At 53.6% G+C, this 22,599-nt stretch overlaps 8 protein-coding genes across 8 annotated transcripts; 4 read left to right on the top strand and 4 right to left on the bottom strand.

The window, feature by feature from the left end:
* Window positions 1-873: 873 nt before the first annotated feature.
* PG985_010207 (uncharacterized protein) lies at window positions 874-4,188 on the top strand (the record flags this gene model as incomplete). Its single annotated transcript, XM_066829975.1, has 2 exons — window positions 874-3,094; window positions 3,155-4,188. 2 exons carry the CDS (start codon window positions 874-876, stop codon window positions 4,186-4,188), a joined length of 3,255 nt encoding a protein of 1,084 aa, XP_066682365.1.
* Window positions 4,189-4,921: 733 nt separating this feature from the next.
* PG985_010208 (protein-lysine N-methyltransferase EFM4) lies at window positions 4,922-6,079 on the top strand (the record flags this gene model as incomplete). The annotated part of the gene is made up of 2 exons (XM_066829976.1): window positions 4,922-4,974; window positions 5,179-6,079. 2 exons carry the CDS (start codon window positions 4,922-4,924, stop codon window positions 6,077-6,079), a joined length of 954 nt encoding a protein of 317 aa, XP_066682366.1.
* Window positions 6,080-6,528: 449 nt separating this feature from the next.
* On the bottom strand, window positions 6,529-8,848 carry PG985_010209 (protein phosphatase 2 (formerly 2A)- regulatory subunit A; the record flags this gene model as incomplete). Its single annotated transcript, XM_066829977.1, has 7 exons — window positions 8,749-8,848; window positions 8,518-8,623; window positions 8,303-8,454; window positions 7,748-8,239; window positions 7,428-7,687; window positions 6,935-7,373; window positions 6,529-6,882 (listed from the first exon to the last, which is right to left on the bottom strand). Exons 1-7 carry the CDS (start codon window positions 8,812-8,814, stop codon window positions 6,529-6,531), a joined length of 1,869 nt encoding a protein of 622 aa, XP_066682367.1. The 5' UTR covers window positions 8,815-8,848.
* Window positions 8,849-10,426: 1,578 nt separating this feature from the next.
* On the bottom strand, window positions 10,427-10,877 carry PG985_010210 (translation initiation factor SUI1; the record flags this gene model as incomplete). The annotated part of the gene is made up of 2 exons (XM_066829978.1): window positions 10,730-10,877; window positions 10,427-10,665 (listed from the first exon to the last, which is right to left on the bottom strand). Exons 1-2 carry the CDS (start codon window positions 10,839-10,841, stop codon window positions 10,427-10,429), a joined length of 351 nt encoding a protein of 116 aa, XP_066682368.1. The 5' UTR covers window positions 10,842-10,877.
* Window positions 10,878-11,748: 871 nt separating this feature from the next.
* On the top strand, window positions 11,749-13,708 carry PG985_010211 (Bcfrs1; the record flags this gene model as incomplete). The annotated part of the gene is made up of 3 exons (XM_066829979.1): window positions 11,749-11,801; window positions 11,883-13,067; window positions 13,126-13,708. The coding sequence occupies 3 exons, from the start codon at window positions 11,749-11,751 to the stop codon at window positions 13,706-13,708; spliced, it is 1,821 nt and encodes a 606-aa protein (XP_066682369.1).
* A 933-nt stretch (window positions 13,709-14,641) lies between these two features.
* PG985_010212 (uncharacterized protein) lies at window positions 14,642-17,164 on the bottom strand (the record flags this gene model as incomplete). Its single annotated transcript, XM_066829980.1, has 1 exon — window positions 14,642-17,164. One exon carries the CDS (start codon window positions 17,162-17,164, stop codon window positions 14,642-14,644), a length of 2,523 nt encoding a protein of 840 aa, XP_066682370.1.
* Window positions 17,165-18,286: 1,122 nt separating this feature from the next.
* On the top strand, window positions 18,287-19,244 carry PG985_010213 (40S ribosomal protein uS3; the record flags this gene model as incomplete). Its single annotated transcript, XM_066829981.1, has 2 exons — window positions 18,287-18,309; window positions 18,479-19,244. 2 exons carry the CDS (start codon window positions 18,287-18,289, stop codon window positions 19,242-19,244), a joined length of 789 nt encoding a protein of 262 aa, XP_066682371.1.
* Window positions 19,245-20,905: 1,661 nt separating this feature from the next.
* On the bottom strand, window positions 20,906-22,466 carry PG985_010214 (uncharacterized protein; the record flags this gene model as incomplete). Its single annotated transcript, XM_066829982.1, has 5 exons — window positions 20,906-21,383; window positions 21,442-21,733; window positions 21,787-22,039; window positions 22,130-22,214; window positions 22,450-22,466. The coding sequence occupies 5 exons, from the start codon at window positions 22,464-22,466 to the stop codon at window positions 20,906-20,908; spliced, it is 1,125 nt and encodes a 374-aa protein (XP_066682372.1).
* Between the last annotated feature and the right edge of the window lie 133 nt (window positions 22,467-22,599).

Genomic DNA, 22,599 nt, shown 5'->3' on the forward strand with positions numbered 1-22,599 from the left:
ACGAGGCATAGGAGCCAGGGCTTAGTGCTATCGCTCCTTTGATGCTGAGAGAGCCTACTTCGTCCGGTAAAGCAATAATACGCCGGGAATGGAGTAGCCTCAAGCCTAGCTGCCAAGCCTACGTCAAATAGTGACAGACAGCCAGACAGACACAGAAAGAGAGAAACTGAACACACAGGTTTACTGTTACTACTACCTACCCTTGCCGGTCCCGTTATCTTTCCCATCCTGCGACCATCCCACTATACTTGACATACGTATGGTACATCCCAGGCCAAGGTAAGCAGAAAGAGACCGAAGTTGAGAAAGCGCGAGTGGCACTGGGACTAACCCGCTGGTATTGGAGGTGTTCTCGTTGCACAGCCCCTTTGAAGTTGCCTCCCCCCCTGCAATACAGCTGCAGAGGAAGAGACCTGGACCCATCAACTTGACTCGATTCGGACCAGAGAAGCTTGTCAGCGTTGGCGGGCAAGTGTGATCAATCCGACGAAAGAATACGGCCAATTCATCCCATCCGTCCCATCTTTCTTTGTCTGATTGCAGGCCCCTTGAACTGCAGCTCTCAGCACAGCACCGCCAAACGCGCAGCACACAGCTCCTCCCACCACGCACATCTATTTCCCTGTACGGGTTCCCATCTATCTGGTGTGTGTGTGTGTGGTACATACGGCTGTACGGTGTGTGTGTGTGTGGTGTGTGGTTAAAGCCCATCCTGCCGATTTTTTCACTCTCTCTTGCCTTGAACAGGACAGGACAGGACAGGTTTGAGTCAAAGAAGGCGCAAGCAACTTATTCCAAACTAGTTGGTGTTTTATTGTTGTATTATTTGTATTGTTCCCTCCCCATTCCAAGGAGTGGGTAATAAACATAACTATGCCCTCCTTCGGCCGCCTTGGAAAGCAGAGCAATCGATCTCAGCATAACCTGGTCGCTGAGCAGCAGCACCAGCAGCTTCAGCAACAGCAACAAGCGCAACAGCAGCAGCAGCAGCTTCAGCAGCAACCGCCGCCGCCGCCCCTCTCAACTCTTGTCACCTCATCATCCGGCACGGGCTCTCTTGCGGGCTCTGCACATACTCCACCCTCTGCCTCTTCCACGGCTCTGAGTTCAAGCGACTCATCTTATCTACAACAGGATCCTCGCTCGGCTCAGCAGCAGCAACAGCTTCAATTGCGCATCCAGCAGCAGCAGCAACAGCAGCAGCAGCAGTTTCAGCGCCAGCAACAGGATCAGCCGCCACTACTCCAGCAGCAGGTGCCCCAATTTCAGCAGCACCAGCAGCAGGGTCCTCCGCCGCCTTTAGTGCAACAACAGGGTCAACCCCCGAGCTACTCAGGCGGTAATAATAATAGCAGCAACCCGGGGCAGAGCACCACCACTGATCCCACCGCCCTTACGTCAAACCACCCCGCCGGCCACACCAGCGACCCAGCGAATAATTCCGCTGCTTTTGCCAACAACATCAATATCAACCACCTTCAACAACAGCAATTCGCACCACGGCCGCCTCCCAAATCGCAAACCAGCCAAGACTTTTCCGAGCAGGTGTCGCGATCCCAATCAACTCGCTATCCCCAGCAGGTCTCTACACCCATCCAGGCGCCGTTGCAATTCACAGCTGCAAGCTCGGCCGACGACCTGCCGCAGACCCTTAGCTCCCCTATTATTTCCCAGGGCCAACACCTGGGCCATCCACTTTCAGGCCAGCAGCAGCAACAGCAGGCCATCGGTGCCCCATTTCAACAGCACCATCAGCAGCAGCAGCAGCAGCCGCCCGCCGGCCCCACAGAAAACAAGCGATCCGCTAGAAAGCTGATCAAGAAGATTGTAGCTGGTGCATCATCGGCCAGCGGTCGCAGCAGTAACAGCAGCAACCACAGCAGCAACCCTTCCTCTTCGGATCAACACACTTACCACCAGCACCAAAATTCCTACGACAACTCACCTGGCCTCGGACGCAAGTCGTCTAAGCGGATCAGCAGCAACTTCCCGCCCTCGATTCGGACTATAGGTGTTTCGCAGAGCTCGATTGAATTGCAGCAGCAACAGCAGCAGCAGCAGACACCTCAGCTGCAGCCCTCTGACTGGCCGCCGCAAGACCAGGAGCAACCACCACCACCGCCGCCGAAACCACAACAACAACAACCCCCGCCTTCGTTAGGCCACCAACCCGTCAATCCTTCACCACTTTCCCAAGGCGGTGGTGACAGCGAACAAGGCTACAATCGCGACCACAACAATATTGCCATCAGCCCCGAGCTGCAGAGTGCAGGTGCAAACAGCCAGGAGCCCCGCCCCCACCCCCACCAGACCACTATCCGGCAGGTTCCCACCGACCAAGATTCCTCGCCTTACAGTGCAAACGACGACATCGCCTACCAGCACCAAATTCGTGCCCAGCAGCTTCTACAGCAGGCCCAGGCCCATGTTCAGGCCGATCAACAGCAGCAACAGTCACCACAACAACAGCTATACGGACGCGTCGTCGTCGACCCCGCTCAAGATCAGTATCGTCAGCAATACCCTCCCCCGCCAGGTCAAGTACAATATCAGCAAGGTAATCCTCCGCCGCTGTACACCACTCATCTAGGAGCTGAGGCTCAGCACCCCAACCCCGAGACCGTCTCCCAGCTGTCGCATGATTCTCCCATTACCGACACCGACGCACGGTCATCTGTCATATTCAACGAACAGCACACTCCTGCCCTGAGTTACGCCCAGCTAGATCAGCGACAAGTCCAGCCTCACGTGTCTTCCTCTCCAGCATCACAGTCGGACAACATGCCGCCTCCGCCCGGTCCACCTCCTTCTTCTACCCGTAGATCAGGCGAGAATGAGAAGAACATGAGGGCTGCTGGTCAAGTTGAACCCCCTCCCGGCCCGCCTCCGGGCTATCGCCACAGCCAGGGAGGATCCAACCTTAGTTCACTTCCTCCCACGCCTGGTGTCCCCGCGAACGTACAGGCCTACCGTGCAAGCAATGTGCCAGAACGACAGCAGTTCGATACTGCAGGCGCTGAGGCCGGACGCAACAGCCCCCAGCCTTCTAACCCGGAGCGGGAATCTGACCCCGAGAAGCAGTTCAAAGATCTTCGTACGCTTCGTTCTCTCGTGTCTTTCTGGTGACCTGATTATTGACTAATGGATATTGCAGTGACCAAGTATAAGAACGTGAAGAGACTCTATTTTGACGGCAAGGCGCAAATAGAGCAGCTCAATGGCCAGGTCGAACAGCTTCAGAACGCTGTGGCCAACCAACGGATTTCGCAATCCCGCACAGCGCTTGATGACAATGAGTACCAAACCAGATTCAACCGCTTGAACGGCGCGATCAACAACCTGTCGTTCAACATTCGTAAAGACTGGAAGACGGTACCCAGCTGGATCGAGAGATATGTCAGTGCTGAGGCGATCAAGACGGGCAAACAGGAGATGACGGCTGTTGGACGCGCCGTCATCATTCGGTGGGTTGTGGATGAGATCTTCAACAAGTGCTTCCACCCCGCTCTTGAGATCGAACTTAGCCAGCACCTGAAGCGCATTGAGCAGAACATTCGCCGGTTCTCTTACACGCTCAGCGCAGCAGAGGAATTCGAGGCCCTGACATCCAAGGTGGTGAGCTGGCGGATGGCTACACTGGAAGGTCTTCAGCAGGCCCTGAACGCGCCCGAGAGCGGCGATCACCGCCAAGACTTCACCACACTGACATCGACCAACCTCACGGCGCATCTGTACCAGCATATGGTAGAACCGCCGCCGCCAGGAGTAGACGGGAGTGTGGCGATGATTGTGGAGCTGGCCGTGGGGATTGCGGCTAACTTGTCGTTGGAGAGCCGGGATGTGGCTTTGGTGTTACCCCTGCCTGGTGAAGCGATCAAAGCAGAGTTCATGGAGACGGAAAAGCAGGCGCTCCCTCCCCTACCAGACCCCGAAGAAGGAGAAGAGAGCGGCAAGGACAATGAGAAAGCAGCAAAACGTGAGAAGACCAAGAGTGGTATGTTGACAATGCTGGGAAGCCAACAGCAGCCCGGAAGTAGAAAAGGCAGCATTGTTTCGAATACTGACATGGCGGAACCGACAGCACCACCTCCCCAAAAGGACGCTAGTAAGGTCCGTTTTGCTGGATTCATAGCAGTGGAGGTACGAGGACGACAGGTGCTGGTTAAGGCACCGGTGTGGACTTTGTGATAGCGGGCTGGACGTTGGACGAGGTCATGATTACAAGCGTTGCTAGCCATTCTGGTATTCTTGATGCTTAAGTACGGGATATCCGAGCGGAGTTGGGGGCTTAGCACATTGCTATTTATTGGAAGCAGGGAGGGCTAGATGGTAATACTGGGTTGGCGTAAAATCCAAGCTCCAACACCTCGAGTCGACTCGGAGTTGAAGTCGTGGGTGACGAGCGAGCACTCGGTAAAAGAAAGAGGCAGTTGGTGCTTTTGAAGAAGCGCAATGGAAGTGAAGGGATGTTGAAGTCGAGGAGCTCTAAAAAGGCACTCGGGTCAGCTCCTTCTTTTATACCCCTGGCAGTTTTGGGTTTCTTGAATATGTTCAACGATCTATAGTTCCCTTATGATGTAGGAATCACGTCGAAAGGGGATTGGATATAGTGATTCAGCTTCACCGCCTGCCGCCTTGGGTACTATTGCCCAACCATGCCTGAACACTATCAGTTTCTGCCAGTTGCCCCTCCATGCGACCATCAACAAATTCGCTGTTGGAAGATAACCCCGCGAAGCCCTTAGCTAGAAATAGATATCGAAAGATTGCGCTGTAGAACCCAGAGCAGATCTGCCCTGTAAACACTTGCATAGCAACCATAACTGCGACCCAAGACAGATTGCGCTTCTGCTGCGGTATTCGATCGTGAAAGCGACAAGAGCATCACAACATCCTGTTCCCCAGCAAGACCACAAACAAAATGGCGACGAAGCCAACACATCTGGAGCCCTCAGAGCTCGGGACCAAAGAATAGTTCGTACTGGCCTAATCCGAGAATGCCTACCTACCCTTTGCCATTGCCACTGCCCTTTACGTCATTCACCATGGTTGTACGCATGCCTTCTTATACAACGTACTGGCATCGACTTAGCCTTGTGTGGCTTTCTTTACAAATGCGCTGCGCAAACTGCATTGGCTACTACCTGACTAACACGTTCCTCGCCCCAATCATAACAGCTGGGACAACCTCTACACCAACGAGCTGACCAACCACGCGCACGACCCGGCCGACACGGGGACCAACTGGTTCGAGGATTCGGACGCGCAGGAGAAGCTGATCGAGTTCCTGGCCGACTTTTTCCAAGTTTCCTCTGACGATGACGAGGACGAGGACGACGAAGGAGAGGGCAAGGACGACAAGAAGTCCCCACAGCAAAAAGCCGAAACCAAGACCAACACGAGCTTCCTCGACCTCGGCACGGGCAACGGCGACATGCTCTTCGGCCTCCGCGACGCCGGCTGGACAGGCCCCATGCTGGGCGTCGACTACAGCGAGCGCAGCGTCGAGTTCGCGCGGCGCATCGAGGACGCCCGGCGCAAGGGGTTGACGCCCCGGCACACCCGCGACGATGACGAATCAGACGACGACGACGATGAAGAACAAAAAGAGACACTGGCAACGGAGGCGGAGGCGGAGGCGGAGGCAGCAGAAGCCATCGACTTCCAAATCCACGACATCCTCACCCCCTCGCAGCCCCTCGCCGCCAAGTCCCCCCACGGCGGCCGCGGCTGGGACGTGGTCCTCGACAAGGGCACCTTCGACGCCATCTCGCTGAGCTCCGAGACGGACCCCGCCACGGGCCGGCGCGTGTCGGAAAACTACCGCGCGCGGGTGCTGCCGCTCGTGCGCGAGGGTGGCCTGTTCCTCGTCACGAGCTGCAACTGGACCGAGGAGGAGCTCGACAAGTGGTTCGCCGGCGAGCAGCAGCAGCAGGAGGGACAGTCGGACGAGGCCGAAGAGCGCAGCTGGAGGTTCCAGCAGGTCGGGCGGGTCGAGTATCCCAGCTTTAGTTTTGGCGGCGTTAAGGGGTCGACCATCAGCAGTTTGTGTTTCCGGAAAATGGCTAGAGCTTCATGACAACTCTGATTGCATCCATGCCCGGTAACTTAAGATGAAGGAAACGTACATCAATCGATCTCAAATCATTGCATTTATTCTTTTTTCGTGACCTCAACTACGTAACCTGTACTACTCATACAACTGTTTCTCGGCTGCGTTGCGAGAAGAAGCATGCCTCGTACTCGAGTCCTTCCTGCTCCACGCTCCCTGAGACTCGTTATGCCGGGGTCTATATCAATCCATGGCCGACTCCCAAAACCTGAATGCTACTTTTCTAGTAGGACCAAGTCTCTGACCTTCTGTCATAGAAGTACTGTGTGTCTCTCAAAGCTCTCCAGGTGGACAACAGTGGTAGGGGTATTTCATAGTTCAATGCTTTCCAGTATCACCATTTTGGAGTCGGTTGTGGGGTCGGGTTCCACGCGAGGAAGTCTGGACAGAGTTGTTTCATTATGAGCCTGTCCCTTCTAAGGCGACGTGTTCATAGGATCTCCCCCTGCGCCGGGGATAGCTGCTGCCGCTGTCGTGGCGAAGAACCTGACATCAACGTCGTCATCCTTCTGCAGCTTCTCCAGGCACGGCAAGACTCTCTCGTTAATGAGCTCCAACGACTTGGGCGAGGCCGTGATGTCCTTCTCTCCAGCCTTTTCTAGCGAGTAGAGCGTGCCCTGCTCCGGAAGACGTTTTAAGACATCGATCAGGGCCGCATACGTCTTGGCCACGTTAAATCGGATGTTGGGGATCTCGTCCGCAACCAGCTTGTCAAGCATGGGCAGAATCGATTCGCTGATGACCTCTAAGCTGACAACACTTGCCAAGGTCTGAGAACTGTTAGTGTCTGATCAGAAATAATGGATACGTATCAGGACTTACCGTAATGGCAAAGCAGGTGGTCATTCGGTAAAGGTAGTTGGGGTGCTGGCCCATAGCCATGACCTTCGGGATGATGGCCTCGCTAGCCCACTCCACTCCGAAGACCTCCGTAAGCTTCTTCAGGTTGTGCGTGGCGGCCTCTCTGATAGAGAAGACGGTGTCACCAAGCCAGCCCATGCAGAGTCCACTCAGCTTCTCATCGAAGAACTGTACACCCAGCTGGCTTGCAAGCAAGGGGATGTACTCAATGATAGCGAGTCTGACTCTCCATTGCTTGTCCTCGGCAAGCTGGACGATAGCAGGGAGCAGCGATTGTGAAAGCAAATCGATGCCAATAACCTGGTTAACAAGCTCCAGCTTGGAGATTATGTGCAGGCGCACTTCGGGGAATTCGTCCTTCAGCATTTGGAGGAACATGGGCAGCAAGTGATCGATCGTCCTGTACGTTGCCAGTTAGCATCCTGCACGCATATCCGTATCTGGCTTCACCTACTCTTGCTTGCCCAGGATGGGTGCCAGGCCACTGATCTGAGTACCGAGTGCGGCACGGACGTGCTGCGAGGTATCCGACACCAGGTCTTCAACCGAGCTCATAATTTCATTCAGGAGTGTAGTCCGGTCGACCAGAGCACAGAAACCAGGGATCTGACCAGCAATCGCAGTTCTGACTTCAGCCTCGTTGTCCTTCAGCAGCTTCACGAAAGAGGGTACCAGGTCCCGTGAAACGACCTCCTCGTCTACCGCCTTGGCGATCTATCCAAACTTGTCAGCTATTCGTGCACACCGTGTTGATACCGGTGCCTCAATGCATACCTTTTCAAATCTATCGGCAATCATGTATCGGACTCTCCAGCTCTTGTCTTCTATCAGGTTGCGCAGAGATGTGAGCAGAACCCCATGGCTAGCTTGCTGTTCTTTAGGGACGACTTCGGCAATGGCAATGAGGATTTCGACGGTCAACAGGCGCACGCTGTCCTGGTCGTCCTGTGCAAGGTGTTGGAAGAGGGGTATCATTTCGTCAACGACGATGGCGGCTGGCATCTCCTTTACGAATTTGGCCATGTTGGTGGCCGACTGTCTTCGGACCATGGGTGTCTCATCGTGGACCAAGAGCCCGAATTGTTGGCGCAGTTGGACTTGGATGGCCGGGGAGACCTTCTTGTAGGGCGTAGTGAAAAGACCGCATCCCGAGACCTTCGAGGTAAACCAGTCTGCCTTGGCGAGACGAATGGTGAGAGGGATGAAATATTCCTCGACTTGTTGGGGCGACAGCTCCTCGCAGATCTTATTGAGCGACTCGACGGCCTATCAAATTTGTGTGAGTGGACAAGCCCGAGAGGCGACAAACACGAAAAGGGCTGAGCTCACCTTATCTCTGACGACGGGTTCCTCGATGGCAGCGAGGTTTTCGAGGGGAGACAGCAGTACGTGTCCCCATTGAGGTCCACCGACGTATTCGATGAAGCTGCCGAGTTCCTCGCTGAGTGCAACTAGCACTTCGTCTTCATCCTCGACCGACTCTGTTCGACGCGTATTAGTAGGCTACGACGGGAGGTGAAGTTGGAGGGTGGATTGTGGCTGACCATCGAGAAAGGGGATGAGCTCCTCCCGAGTGCGCTCAGCTCCCAGGGCGAGGGCGATGGTGGAAAGTCGGTGGATGGCGTTCAGGCGGAGGAGGACATCATCATGCTGCGGAGTAGTTAGCGACGTGCAACGCAAAAGAGAGGCTGCTGCTGCTGTGGCGGGAGTGATGGCGGTGGTTGATGTCGTGACGGGCGGACAGGTAGCAGCCAGGCATGGTTGGTTGTACGGACCTTGAGTTCATCTATAAGCACGGCGATGGGGTAGAGCTCGTCGTTCGCATTCGGCGCGTCAGCCATGGCGAACTGCAGGGTCGGTTATGAATTCGGTGGTGTTGTTGCAGTTGTATGGGAATTGGATGAGGGTTTGTTGCTAGTCGCGTGCGTAAGTGAATGTGATGCAACGACAACGAGATTTGCTACCAGCCGCTTCACCGGGGTTGCATACCAAGCACCAGCTCGTAAGGCTTGCACTCCTCCCTCGTCCAATTAGTGCCGTTCGGGGGACTACTACGGGTTTTTGGCAAAAGAAACCTAGCGGGTTGCGACTGCGGTGCGGTGCGATGCGGGGACGGTCCAGGTCCAGGAATAGGCTGACTCCAGGAAGAGGATTAAATCTAGAATTCTAATGTATTGCGAAATGCCTTTTCTTTAATGCTCCAGATGAACAGGATGGACAGTGAGGGAACGTGAAATCATCGAGGGGTATCTTGGCCGGTGGTCGTTGTGTGGAGAGAGTCAAGTTTGGCTTGGTTTGGTGTGGCTGGCTTGGTCAAAGAGAGAACAACTGGACCAGGAAGGCTTTGCAAACTGCAGCAGGCAAGGCCAAGGAGCAAGAAGCATGGGCAACTGGCAGAGGGGGGGCAGCTTTGGGTACCAACAGGCAAGGCACAACACGGCGGTAGGGTAGATGGGCGGTGCGGGCGCTAAACATTGTTTGGCCCGGGGGATGCATACAGTACCTTCGGTGCTAGCAGCCAGCAGCTCTCCTTCCCAGCACGGTCTGTAGGGGGGGAGGAGCCCTGGCGAAATTGGTCTAACACATTGAAATTGCGTGCTGCATGTACAGGTGTGGCTTGACACTTGCCTAGGATGTACATAGGTGCACCCGACCCCTCTTCTATTTACATCTACAATTGGAATACTATAGGACTTGTCTTTGTCTCTGCGTCTATTTCTTGATGTGCCAATAGGCAAGTAAGCTATCAGATTAGGTAAACTCAAGTATTTTGTTGTACGTTGTAACCAATTGATACGTGCTACGGGGGCAGGGGCAACGATGCATCGGGGTGAGAAATTGCGTTGTCGAGGTGCCAAGCCCAACAAATGACGTACGTAGGTATCTAATCAAGAGAGGAGCGGTTTCTCCCCCTACAACTGCTCCCCTGGATATGTTGACCCCACGCCGTGATAGGAAACATACGATCCCCTGCTTGCAGGACCTCTCAAGAGGGGGCAAGGGGGTAGCTATTGCAACTCACCAGAGCTTGTTCTTACAGACACTCGAGATTTGAAGCCAAGAACATGTTCAGGGTTTCTGCATGAGCTCTGCATGTGACAGACAATTGTACATTTGCGGACGTCACCTGTTGTGTTTTGGGCCCAAATGTCCAAACTGGTAACAACATACACGGCGCAAGACTACATACATCCTGCCAAGCAAAATGCGAGACTACCTCTTCCGCATGAGAAGTACAATTATTACGCGATTCACAAAATAAGACAATATCAAAACAAGAGTGTTCATGTGTAACAAGGGGGTTACCTCTTACGGCCCCCGAGTAATCCATTCTGCTCAACTGCCTATGGAGGGTGTAGTATAGTTTGTAAACTCCAACGGCTGTTTATCCGTCCCCTGATTCTGTACTGCTAGTAGGCAGAGTGATTGGTGTGAAAGCACTATAGTGCCGGTTTAAAATCCGTGGATCTTGATGATCTTGGGGTCGAGCTCGAGTCCTTGTTTGCCAACAAGGAACTCCTGCATGCTTTTGCGTTGATCACCCTGTAGTTGGATGACTTCGCCCATGTTCTCATCGGCTACGACCGTACCATTGCAGGCGAACTTCTTTCTGATGACAGAGAGGATCTTCTTGCGGTCGAACTTGGGAGGAAGGCCTTGGACCGTGGTCAACGTCTTACGACCGTTGCGCTCTGTCGGAGGGAAGGCGGATTAGTTCACGGTTGCTTGGACCGCGTTTGTAGGGAGGCTACTCACGTTGGATACGAATGTGGACGTAGTCCTCTTTCTTGCCACCTAACTGGACCGCATCTACATCGGCTTCGGCATCTGCGAAGGGATCATAGGTCTTGAGGTTCTCGATGGACATCGATAGCGGCTTTTCGTGTAGCTGGGGATTGCTTCTAAGTAGAATCCGTCTGGAGCGTGATAGGTGGAAGGAGGGAAACGAGTGGTTGATCGGGAAGGGAGAGTGGTTGTTGTTATTGTTGGTCGGTAGTTAAGTAGAAGATAGAAAAGAAGGGGAGGGGCAGAGAATGAAATAGGCTGGAGGCAAAAGATAGGGATGAGTCAGCAAGCAAGGTTTAGCGTTGTTACCCATGGCAAGCGGCGATCTACGGGCCTGCCGGCAAAAGGAGGCTGTTTTAGGGGACCACTGGCCCGATTTAGGAGCCAACCATATCAGGTGACCGGCTTTGCGTATCAACGGCAGTCTCAAGACTAGTATCACGTCTTATCTGTTACATACCTACATCGGATATTGTTTTCTTTGATGTTTTTTGTTTTGGACTTCATTTTAAATGCGGTAGGGAATTGAAAGAAGAAAGAATGTTTAGCCGAACAGAAAGATCTTTTGATTCCATGCATTTCCCAAAATAGTATTTACCTAGGTAATCTCACAAAGGCGAACCGCAATCAACTCTTTTGGCGAGTCACACGTCACACTGCCTGTTGGGGTTGAATTGACGTGTCTGTAACTGGACAGGAGTCCCATGCTCTCCTGTGGCGTTTTCATTCAACATGGCGCACCAGCACCTCTTGCATGTGGCTGGTGGATTAGAGGGGCAGCATAGGTACCTCCTACCAGTACTCGTCGCAAATCCGATATCGATTGTGATTTGACTGAGGGAACGTGGGGCAGCGACACTGTCACTGGGGGGGCACCACCACCATCAGCCAAATTTCCGGTGACTCAACGCTGCGATCTCTTAACAACCGAACTGGTCACAGACAAGCCGTTGAATCCCCAGCTGCCTCCAAGTCTCTAGTCGCTCAGGATGCCTACCATTGCTGTCGACAAGTATGCGCTCTTCGAAGCTCTGGGTCAAAAGTGCGTACAAATATTTCCCGGCCAGCGCCCAGCTGCCCGCCTTACATGGCAGCGACACCCCCACTAACAGCGCCCGCCCAGATACACGACCCTAGAGTTCGAGGACCTCTGCTTCGAGTTTGGTATCGAGCTGGACGAGGATACCGAGAATGATGAGCGACCCATCGTCAATGGCGTCCAGGAGGCGCCTCAACTCAAGATTGAGATCCCCGCCAACCGTTACGACATGCTCTGCTTCGAGGGTATCGCCTTGATGCTCAACATCTTCCGTGGCAAGCAGCCCACCCCCAACTTCAGACTCATCACCCCGGCCAGCGGCGAGCTCGAGACCATTACCGTACGTGAGGATACCATGAAGGTCCGGCCACTGGTGGCAGGTGCTATTCTGCGAAACATCACCTTCACCCAGGAGCGCTACGACTCTTTCATCGCATTACAAGACAAGCTGCACCAGAACTTGGCGCGTCAAAGGACACTGGTCGCCATTGGCACCCACGACCTGGACACCGTCAAGGGTCCTTTCACGTACGAGGCGCTGCCTCCCCAGGAGATCAAGTTCGCGCCCCTGAACCAGACCAAGGAGATGACAGCCGAAGAGATGATGACCTTCTACGAGAAGGACAAGAACCTGGGTAAATACCTGCACATTATCCGGGAGAAGCCCGTATACCCCGTCATCTACGATGCGAACCGAGTAGTCTGCTCCATGCCCCCTATCATCAACGGAAACCACTCCAAAATCACCATGGACACCAAGAACGTGCTCATCGAGGCTACGGCAACTGATGCAACGAAGCTGGCCATCGTTATCGACATGATGGTAACCATGTTCTCGACATACTGCAAGGAGGAGTTCACAGTCGAGCCCGTCAAGGTCCTCTCTGACCACAACGGCCAAACTAGGATAACACCCCATTTGTCGCCCAGGTCACAAGAGGTCGAGATAGATTACCTGAACGGCTGCCTCGGCCTGGAGCTCAAGGCAGATGAGGTATGCCAGCTGCTTTCCAAGATGGCGCTCACTGCCAAGCCCTCGAGCAAGGAAAACCTGGTGGAAGTGTCAATCCCTCCCACAAGAGCGGATATTCTGCAGCGTTGTGATATCATGGAGGATCTGGGTATCGCATATGGTTTCAACAAGCTTCCTCGTATGTCTGTCAACAAGACGGTAGGCGCGCCTTTGAGCATCAACAAGATGACCGATATCGTGCGTTTCGAGTCGGGTATGGCTGGCTGGAGTGAAGTCATGCCCCTGATCCTGTGCGGGTAAGTGTGCAATGTCAGGGAGTTCCTCGTCGAGACCAAGAAGCTAACCATGAAATAGCCACGACGAGAACTTTGCCTGGCTGAACCGCGAAGATGACGGCAAGACTGCCGTCAGGCTGGCCAACCCCAAGACGCAAGAATACCAGATTGTCCGGACTTCGCTTCTCCCCGGTCTCCTGAAGACCATCCGCGAGAACAAGTCCCACAGTCTGCCCGTCAAGATCTTCGAGGCGTCCGACGTCGTCTTCAAGGACGAGACCAAGGAGCGCAAGGCCCGCAACGAGCGCCACTACTCGGCCGCCTGGTGCGGCCGCACCTCGGGCTTCGAGGAGGTGCACGGCCTGCTCGACCGCGTCATGCTGATGCTGCGCACGTCCTTCCTGACCCGCGAGGAGGGCCTCGGCGCCAACAAGACCGACTTCGAGGTCCGCCAGGAACACACCAAGCGTGACGGCTACTGGCTCGAGCCCATCGACGAGGCCACCTTCTTCAGCGGCCGCGCCGCTGCCATCTTCGCCCGCATCGGCGGCAAGAGCCAGCGCATCGGCGAGTTCGGCGTCTTGCACCCCAACGTCCTCGAGAAGTTCGAGATCAAGTTCCCCGTCAGTGTGCTCGAGGTCAACCTCGAGGTCTTCTTATAGACGATGGAGGGATGCCTGCCCTTCGGCCTGGTAGATAGAAAAGGAATGACCAAGAAGAAATAAATGGAATGAAAGAAAAGAAACGAATACCATAGGCTTCAAGTAGCTGGTCGATCTTGTCAGCTATATAGAGGAGGCGCTAAAAAAGTAAAAGACATGTTGGGCCAATATTGCAGTAGCAGCTTCCTATAATTCCCGGGCCTCCAAGTGATGTGTGTGCCGGTAGTTCCAACCTCCTGGCTTCGGCCATTCTCGTGTCAACCAGATTAAAAACAATATCGACGACCAAAAACATAATGGTAGATGTGCACGAGATGCTAGTTAGTACATACAGCTCCACATCGGCAAATCACTTCTAAAGCACAAGATATTGAGGTGCCAAATGCGTTTTGGCATCATGATTCATAGGATTGATTTCGCATTATACTCATACAATATCAACCAGCCCCTCTGCGACATCCTCTCAACGTGGACGGTCTGCTGGCAGCAGGTGTTCGGAACACCGCCGCCGCCCTCTTCTCCTTCTTTTCACTCTTCCCCGGCATTTCTTTCTAGGGGAAAAAAGGCAGGGTAGACGACAACAGGAGCTGTAAAGTCAACTAACTACTTCGCAATGGAAATCCCCGATTCTATCCGCCGCCTTGCCTCTATAGTCGCGGCATAGGCGCGGTTGTACCAAGTCCGGTGCGCAAGCTCTTCCTTTATAGCAGGTAAAAGCCCTCTCATGGCATGCTGTTTCCGCTTCTCCATCGCCTCTTCATGGCAATGCTCAAACCCGCTTCCCACAAAGCCATATAATCCCTCGCGAAACGAGACCGCCACATCTTCACCACTGGCTGCAGACATGGTCGACCAGATGCTAGATCGCCGCCGCTTGTGCGGAATGAAATCCTGGAAATTCCATACGCTATCGGGTCTGGGGTGGTATAGCAACTAACTCATTTCCATCTCCATCGCCCCATCCATCGGTAGCTGCTGCTTTGTGGTGCTGTTGGTTCCTTCGATGCTGAGAGGATGTGGTGGTGATGCCGTAGACGTTGGGATGACGTCCTTCATTTCCTGGGCTTCTTCTTGTCCTTCATTGTTGGCCTTGTGGTTATCTTGGCGTCCACTGTCCGTTGACTGTCTCGTCGCCACATGACTGTTGTTGGCTGACTTGCTCCCGGGATCTGAACCGCCGAAGATGCCCTTTCCGAGGTCCACATTTGCAAGGCCTTCCTTAAGCTTCGCAATATTATCCGAGAAGGCGCCCGGATTGTCGGTACTGGCACTCTGCCTAAGGGAGGGCGTGAGCGCCTCATGTGCTGTTTCAACGCCGGCGAGGACACTCTTGCTAGTAGACATCGCAGGCGGTTGGCTTGCAGGCAATGGACTGCGGCCCCTGCTTGCGGGCTGGCTTGTTTCCAGAGGGTTGTTCAGTGCGTATTCGCCAATGCGCTCGCCCCTCGCAGCTGCGTTGTCAAGCTCCTCGTTCATTTCGGTGTCGCTCCTGCCAAAAGCGCTGGCCCACCATCTGATCTCGCTCACGCGGGGGAAAACGAGTCTCTCTCGCCCACTCTGTCGGTCGTCAATGGTGTTGTCGTATTTTGGGTTCAAAAACTCCTGCCGACGACTGAGGAAGTAGTCCCATACACTCCTTGTCCGCTCCTTTGCTTTGGCATCACATCGCTCTTTCTCTGAATTCCACAGGAAAGAGCCGTACTGTGCTGCGTATAGGTGATATAGAAGCCGTCGTAGGAAACGCTCGTTGAACTCGAAGCGTGAAGGGTGTTGGTATAAGAGCTGATATGTCGCATCCAGGAATTGATGGAACACAGGTGAGATATCGCTGGGTTTGGTAGCTTGACTCGCCTCTACTGTGGGACGAGTCTGTGCGGTTTCGTCTGGTGGTGAAGCCGGGTCATCAGAATCGGCTTTAGGGGTTGTAGAATCCGCATCCTGCCCGCGGTTAAAGAAGCGCTTTGCGCTGGAGATGGCACCTTCGAATACCTCACCCGCACGCCCTTCTGACTCGCCGGGTTGAAGAGTGCTGCCAGCCATCGAATCCTTCTCTACCGTAAACCACTTCTCGTGGTTGAGGTAGCCGGCCCGCAGTGCGAACATGTGGCCAAACGAGAGCCAGTCTTTTTCGACAAGCACAATGAAACCCTCTATGGTGCGATAGTAGGGATCAAGCATCATTTGGGACAACGCTGAAAGTTGGCTGGTGCGATCCCACCCGTCAGAGCAATGGATCAGCACATGGGAATGCTGAATGCCTACTTGCCGGGCAATAAGTGCAGCTCCATCGACAATGCCGTAGATATGCCGTAACCAGTTGCTCTTCTCCAAGAGGTGGCGGTTTGGAGGCAGACGGCTGATGTCGCCGTCCTTGATGGCTTCTATGACCATGTTGAGGGAGTCGCGCATGACGTGGATGTTGTCGATGTTCAGGTAGGCCTTCTTCGCAAAGTCGTAGTTCTTCATGTCTTCGGAGCCTTTGCCCATTGCCTGCATGACCACGGCATTGATCGTCGGACGAGCATCCACAATAAGGTTGTTCTGTTGAGCGCCGTATACAAGCCGTTTTCCCGTCTTGGGGTCATATCCAGCAGTTCCGCTTTGTAGCAGCTCATCTTCGAACTGCGAGATTGCGTCTTGCGATTTGCCATCCAGGCTGTCACCTTCCCTCAGATCAGCATGGCTGGAAGCTGGGCTAGGCTCGACCGACTCGCCAGGATTCACGTCGAGCCCATTAAACTCGACCGTGGCGGAGGCCGAAAAGCTGGCGCTGACGATGCGCTCATCTTGAACGCTGCGATTCCCTCTAAGTCCAGTGCGGGGTTGAGAGCTGCGGGTGATGGAACAGTTGTTGAGTGAGTGCAGGTATGTCAAGACAGGTATGCGCTGACGAGAGCGGTAGGGTCCTGCGTGCTTGATTACATTATCGGATATGTTGGAGGGGACGACCAGAAGCCCGGGGTATGTCGGCGAAAAGGCATAGTCTTGGTTTATGGTAGATATCCGCCAGCCTCTGTCTACCGATTTGGTGCTGATGCCCTGCCGACGGAACTCTGTTTTGGGATCGTAGATTTCCCATCCGTTCAGGTGCTTCTCTTGCTTCAGCGGTTGGTAGCTGAACGCATATAGTTTCTCTATTGAACCCAGGCGACACGTGCGGTTCCGGATGTGTTCGAATGCTTCGCGAGCAGCAGTTTCTTCGGCGAAGTGAAAGCTGATGAACATAAAATCGCGGCATCGTAATCGGATCGTTGAGGGTCGGCCTGAAGCTGGGTGGGAGGGTCTGAAGTTGCAATGAGCCAGTATCGGATAGGCTATGTAGAGCTCGCGCGGGCGTGCTGTCGGTTCGGCAGGTGGTATCACCATGACAATGTGATGATCTGTTAGATGCATGTCGCCCTTTTGCATCTCGCCGCCGCGAACGGCCTCGACGCCGGTTATCTTTTTGACATGCATTGTGGAGGGGTTTGAGAGTGACCAGTTCTATGGTGTAACACTGTCGCCGAGTTGTGGCATTGAGGTGAAGAATGGTGTTTGTAGTACAATGGTAGAAAGGAAGGAGTCGACTGCGCATTAGAGCTCGGCAGCTAAATCCATGGCAAGTGATTAGGGAATTTACGATGTGGCCTGCATCACTCAGGTGCTCGGGGGAAATGCCTGGCCTTGAATACTTGGGGAAGAAGTAGCAGGCAGTCACCGTGAGCAAACAGTGAAGAAGAAAGGTGATCACACGATGCGATGTTGGTGCTCTCTCTCAGTCTCTTCCAGGAAGGCCGGCTTGTTGGGCTACAAGGTAGCACTGGACGTGATTGTACTACTATCGGGTCATATGGCAAAGTTGCAACGCTGTCGCAAGCTCAGCCAATGCCATCAGCAGAAGCGTGTACGTAAAGTTAGAGGATGCAGTGAACAATCAGCCCAGCTGTACGGAGTAGTGGGGTAGACTGGTAGGGGTAGAATGTCCAGAGTGACAACAAACCGTCGAAACACTGACAGCACATTTATAGGTACTAGAATGACTGCACTCCTTGGTTTGCTCTATGTGAATACAGCCAGCAAATAACAATTGTGTCATAGTAAATCATTTTACATTTGCTGTTTTATATTCAATATTAAATGCTACCTCCAGTTCGGCATTTGCTGTTGCTCTCGTTAAGACGGGCTGTCAGTGATGCAAGTTTCCACTGTCGGAGCTCTGGGGTGTGGCTGGTGCCGACGTCACATGTTAGCAGCTTTAGACTAGCCATCAGGGTGGGGTCTTCTTCTCTTATCGATTGCATGGGGTAAATGCCAAGAAAAGGAGCCCTTGGTCTGTGTCCTCAATTCCATCAACCTTCTCACAAGTACCCAGCTACCTGAGCACCCACTCAGAGTCGCACCTTGCCCACACAAGAAAAAAAAGCCCTAACCAGCCAAAAAAATCGAGGGTGCAGCCAGTTGGGCACAATCTCCACCACGACATTGGAATTCTCGCGATATCTGCCATCCCACTCAGACGACCCTCTTCGACCTCGACCAGACAACCCTCACAACCCTGTTCAACAGTCATCTCACAATCAGCAATAAACTATCGTCAAGATGGCCGTCCCGGGTACTCAGATGTATGTCGATTGAATTCCCTACAATGATCGCGAAATCAGAGAGATGCGGGGGCCATCGTCGCTGGCTGATGTTGCAATAATTATGCGCTTCGCCATGATGCCCTCATCTCACTTGACTCGCTCAATCGTCGTATCTTCATTCGTACTGACATATGTGTTCTTCTTGTAGCTCCAAGCGCAGAAAGTTCGTGGCTGACGGTGTTTTCTACGCCGAGCTGAACGAGTTCTTCCAGCACGAGTTGGCCGAGGAGGGTTACTCCGGCGTCGAGGTCCGCGTGACCCCCACCGTCACCGACATCATCATCCGCGCCACCCACACCCAGGAGGTTCTTGGCGAGCAGGGCCGCCGCATTCGTGAGCTCACCTCGCTCATCCAGAAGCGCTTCAAGTTCCCCGAGAACTCCGTCTCCCTCTATGCCGCCAAGGTCCAGAACCGCGGTCTGTCCGCCGTCGCCCAGTGCGAGTCCCTCCGCTACAAGCTCCTGAACGGTCTTGCCGTTCGCCGTGCTTGCTACGGTGTCCTCCGCTTCATCATGGAGTCTGGCGCCAAGGGTTGCGAGGTCGTCGTCTCCGGAAAGCTCCGTGCTGCCCGTGCCAAGTCCATGAAGTTCACCGACGGATTCATGATCCACTCTGGTCAGCCCGCCAACGACTTCATTGACCACGCCACCCGCCACGTCCTGCTCCGCCAGGGTGTCCTGGGTATCAAGGTCAAGATCATGCGCGGCTCTGACCCCGAGGGCAAGGCCGGTCCCCAGAAGTCTCTGCCCGATGCTGTCACCATCATCGAGCCCAAGGAGGAGCAGAGCGTTGTCCAGCCCATGAGCCAGGATTACGGTGCTAAGGCCGCCCAGATGCAGGCTCAGGCTGATGCCGCTCGCGCCGCTGAGCAGGAGGAGGGTGCTGAGGAGGCCGCACCTGCTGAGCAGCAGTAGATTTGAGGCAAGTCGGTGCTGGACTTCTCTCAAAAGAGACCCTAATGGAATCATGATCGAGGAAGGGCGGGAAATGTGAACGAACGCACGGGTATGAGATATTCCACAACGGCGTTATTACGTTTACGTTTGCATTTGCAAGGGAACGGTTTCGGGGAACACAAAAATTTCTTGAACTACGTGAGTAGTTGCCATTTGGCCGTGTCTAGAATGGTCATGATACCGTAGATGACTGCATGAACAAGCAACTTCACTACCAATGCTACTTCTTGCCCTGGCAAATCTGATTGTACCTGTGATGTGTTGATGGCATGGCTCACTTAAACGGTGAACAGTCCCGTAAGGCGTCAGTCTCTGCGCAAATGTTGAGGGAACACTTACATGGTGCAATGATGATGTGCTATCTGTGTCAGGTGCCCAGCTTCTGTGTAGAATGGGTGGCTTGCATGCCTTGCGTCTGGTGTCTTGCATACGACCAGCTCAGCCTATATCCACAGAGTGGGTATTGCCCCCTTGGCCAAATATCCCCTTAACGGCGGAAGCAACGCTTTCGCCTGATTATGCTGTACTGTACATACCATGGATCAATTGATAATTTTGGTATAAAGCTTATCATATTGAACATGGGATGTGATCGAATAGACTTATTAAAATTATTAATAATTAAATAACCTGGCCTGCCAATTATTTATAAGAAGTATTATACCAAGAGCAGCGCTATCGCCATTAAGGGGATAGGTAGGCGCAATTAGCAATTGAACATCATCAACTAACTGGTATCTCTCATTAATGTCTGTCTTGTAATGTCTATCAGTGGCGAAAAGCAAGTATGAGTAAGTAGGTGAACGCGAAGCCAAAGGCAGGCAGGCAGAGAGAAAGGGGGAGCAGAGCAAGTACAGAGCAATGCCCTCTCCCCCCTCCCTCCTTCCGACCTGACCTCAAAATGCCATCTGTTAAACAAACGACCGCTCGCTCCCCGTCTATAGTCTCTGTCCCTTCCTCGCTCGTGTGGTTTGTTTCTCCTCCATGATGACTGACGATGATGATGGGAAAACTTGGCTCGACAGACGTCTTGTGCGTTTCCTCCGTTTGGGGCCCGGCCGGCCCCCTTTTCCCCAGTCCTCTCGCGCAACCAGTAAAATATTCGTACAGACTCTGCACACGGCGTCTAGGCTCGTGGTTGCGTGCGCGCGCCCGCCCTCTTCGCCCCTGACGAATCCAAATCCAAAAAAATACAAATCTGAGAAAAAGACCCAAGAGGTAGATCTTGCTACCTTCTTTTTCCTGCAGAGGCCACAAACTCCTTCAAGTGTGTCGCAGCTCATTTCTCTGCCGTGTTCCACCCAGCCCGAAACGCCGCAAAAAGAGACCCATCCATACCTACCACCCAGCCAAATCCCATGATCGTTCTTCCTGCCAGAGCCCTTATTCTCGTACCTCCTACAAGTCATATGCGGTATTCCTCTTTCAAAATGTTCGTAGGAGAGGCCATTCCTTACGGATTATACTCCAGTAATAATAAGCGAGTTGTGCCCGTAAAAGTCGAGCTCGAGACCTCCTTACAGTTGTTCTTGGCCGAAAGTGGACAGGGACGACAGGAGGATATATACAGTTTGAATCGAGAAAAAGTTGTATAAATCTACAAGGTAAGCTCCGAGGCTTTACCGTTCGCCGCCTTTTGTTTTCGGTTGCATTTCGATCGAGTTCCCATACGATTTCGAGACATGGCCATTTCCATTGCCATTGACCCTGGAGGACGATTCATCGTCAGAATCGTCTGCGAGATCATTGAGGCCAAAAGTGCCCGACTCCTCATCGTACGCTCGCATAAGCCCCTCGCGGTCTCCGCTGATTCTCGGGTCGGTGCTGCGTCGCGCTTGCATGCTGAGTCTCGTCTGGATGCTAGAGATCATGTCGGTACCGGTGGCGTCGTTACCGTCACGGCGGCCGCCAAGCATCTTGTCGCCGTTGGGGTCTCGGCGCGAAAGGTTGAGTAGGTAGACGCCGGTAAAAGTGGTGAGGAATCCGCAAAGCAGCGAAAGCGTGTTGACCGCATCTGCTGTGTTGAAGCCGCCGAAAAGGATGAACGAGGCGCAAAGGGTGGCGGTCGTGAATGTCACGTAGTATAACGGGTTTACTCTACAATGCTGTTAGCCATCTATTCGTCTGGGAAAGGGATTGCATCAGGTAGGCGTACATTTGCGTCGAGAAAGTCGCCAACGCTTTGTTGAAATAGTTCATCTGGATAAGAATACAGACGGTCGTCAAGATCATGAAAACGTAAGTGGAGGCGTGGGTGAATTGGTTGTGGCCGGCGAAAGTGAGCTTCACGGCAATGCCGAAAGCCTTGACGGACATGACGGAGACGGAGCCAACGGTCGAGCAGATCGACAGGTAGATCAGCGGGTTTTTCTTGCCGTGAATGGGCGCAATCTTGTATATCATGACGCTGGCGTACACAACAACCACGAAGCAGTAGAGAAGGTATCCTAAGACTCTGGTTAGGGGTGGACACCCGGCGCATTGTGTCGGGGTTACTCACCAGGCGCGAGCGCGAACGCGAGAATCTCGTCAATAGTCTTAATGTCGGTATCCGGTGGCGCATGCAGGACGATGATGATGGCACCGATCAAGCAGATAGCGCAGCCGAGCTTGCCCAGTGTACCCAGCTCTTCCTTGAGGAAATAGGCCCCCAGAACTGCTCCTATCAACACACTGAGGGCACCCAATGGCGTTACGAGAATGGCGGGGGGCAAATGCGTAGGCGGCGAAGTTGCAGATTTCGCCGGCAACCACTAGAAGACAATCTTTGTTAGATTCCGCAGCTCGAGGTGACCGTATGGGTTGATATGCTGCTCACAAGATAATATACCAGCCCACCACACCGGATTCCGTAGGTAGACGTAGCCATCGCCCTCGAAGCCATGTCGCTCGCTCGTTTGCATCAAGCCCTGGAAAACTAAATCAGCCCTGATTCGGAATAGAGCAGGAGCCTTGCTGAGAAGGCGCCGGTTCCTCGAGAAACATGATGCGTACCTTTTTCGTTATTACGAAACTTGTGCCGATCGCTAAACTTGAGGACATGGCCAAGGCCAGTCCGATATATCTACAAGGGGATTCACGTTAGCCCCTGCATTCGAGTATGGGACTTCCCCCTAATACGCAAGACCATTGCCCGGAAGGGTGAGAAGTGAGGTCTCCATACTTCTCGTCAAGCATCATTTTGAAAGGGATGCGCCAGATCGTGGAGGATCAAGATTGTCCAAGTGATTGCTAGGAATACCCGACGATCCTATGATGGTTGTATAGTAGCTCGCGCCTGGCGAGAAACAGAAGGTGGTTCCAGTAGTGCAAA

Source organism: Apiospora marii, assembly GCF_038362585.1.
Source record: "Apiospora marii strain CBS 49790 chromosome Unknown utg000006l_segment0_segment0, whole genome shotgun sequence".
Lineage (NCBI taxonomy): Eukaryota > Fungi > Ascomycota > Sordariomycetes > Amphisphaeriales > Apiosporaceae > Apiospora > Apiospora marii.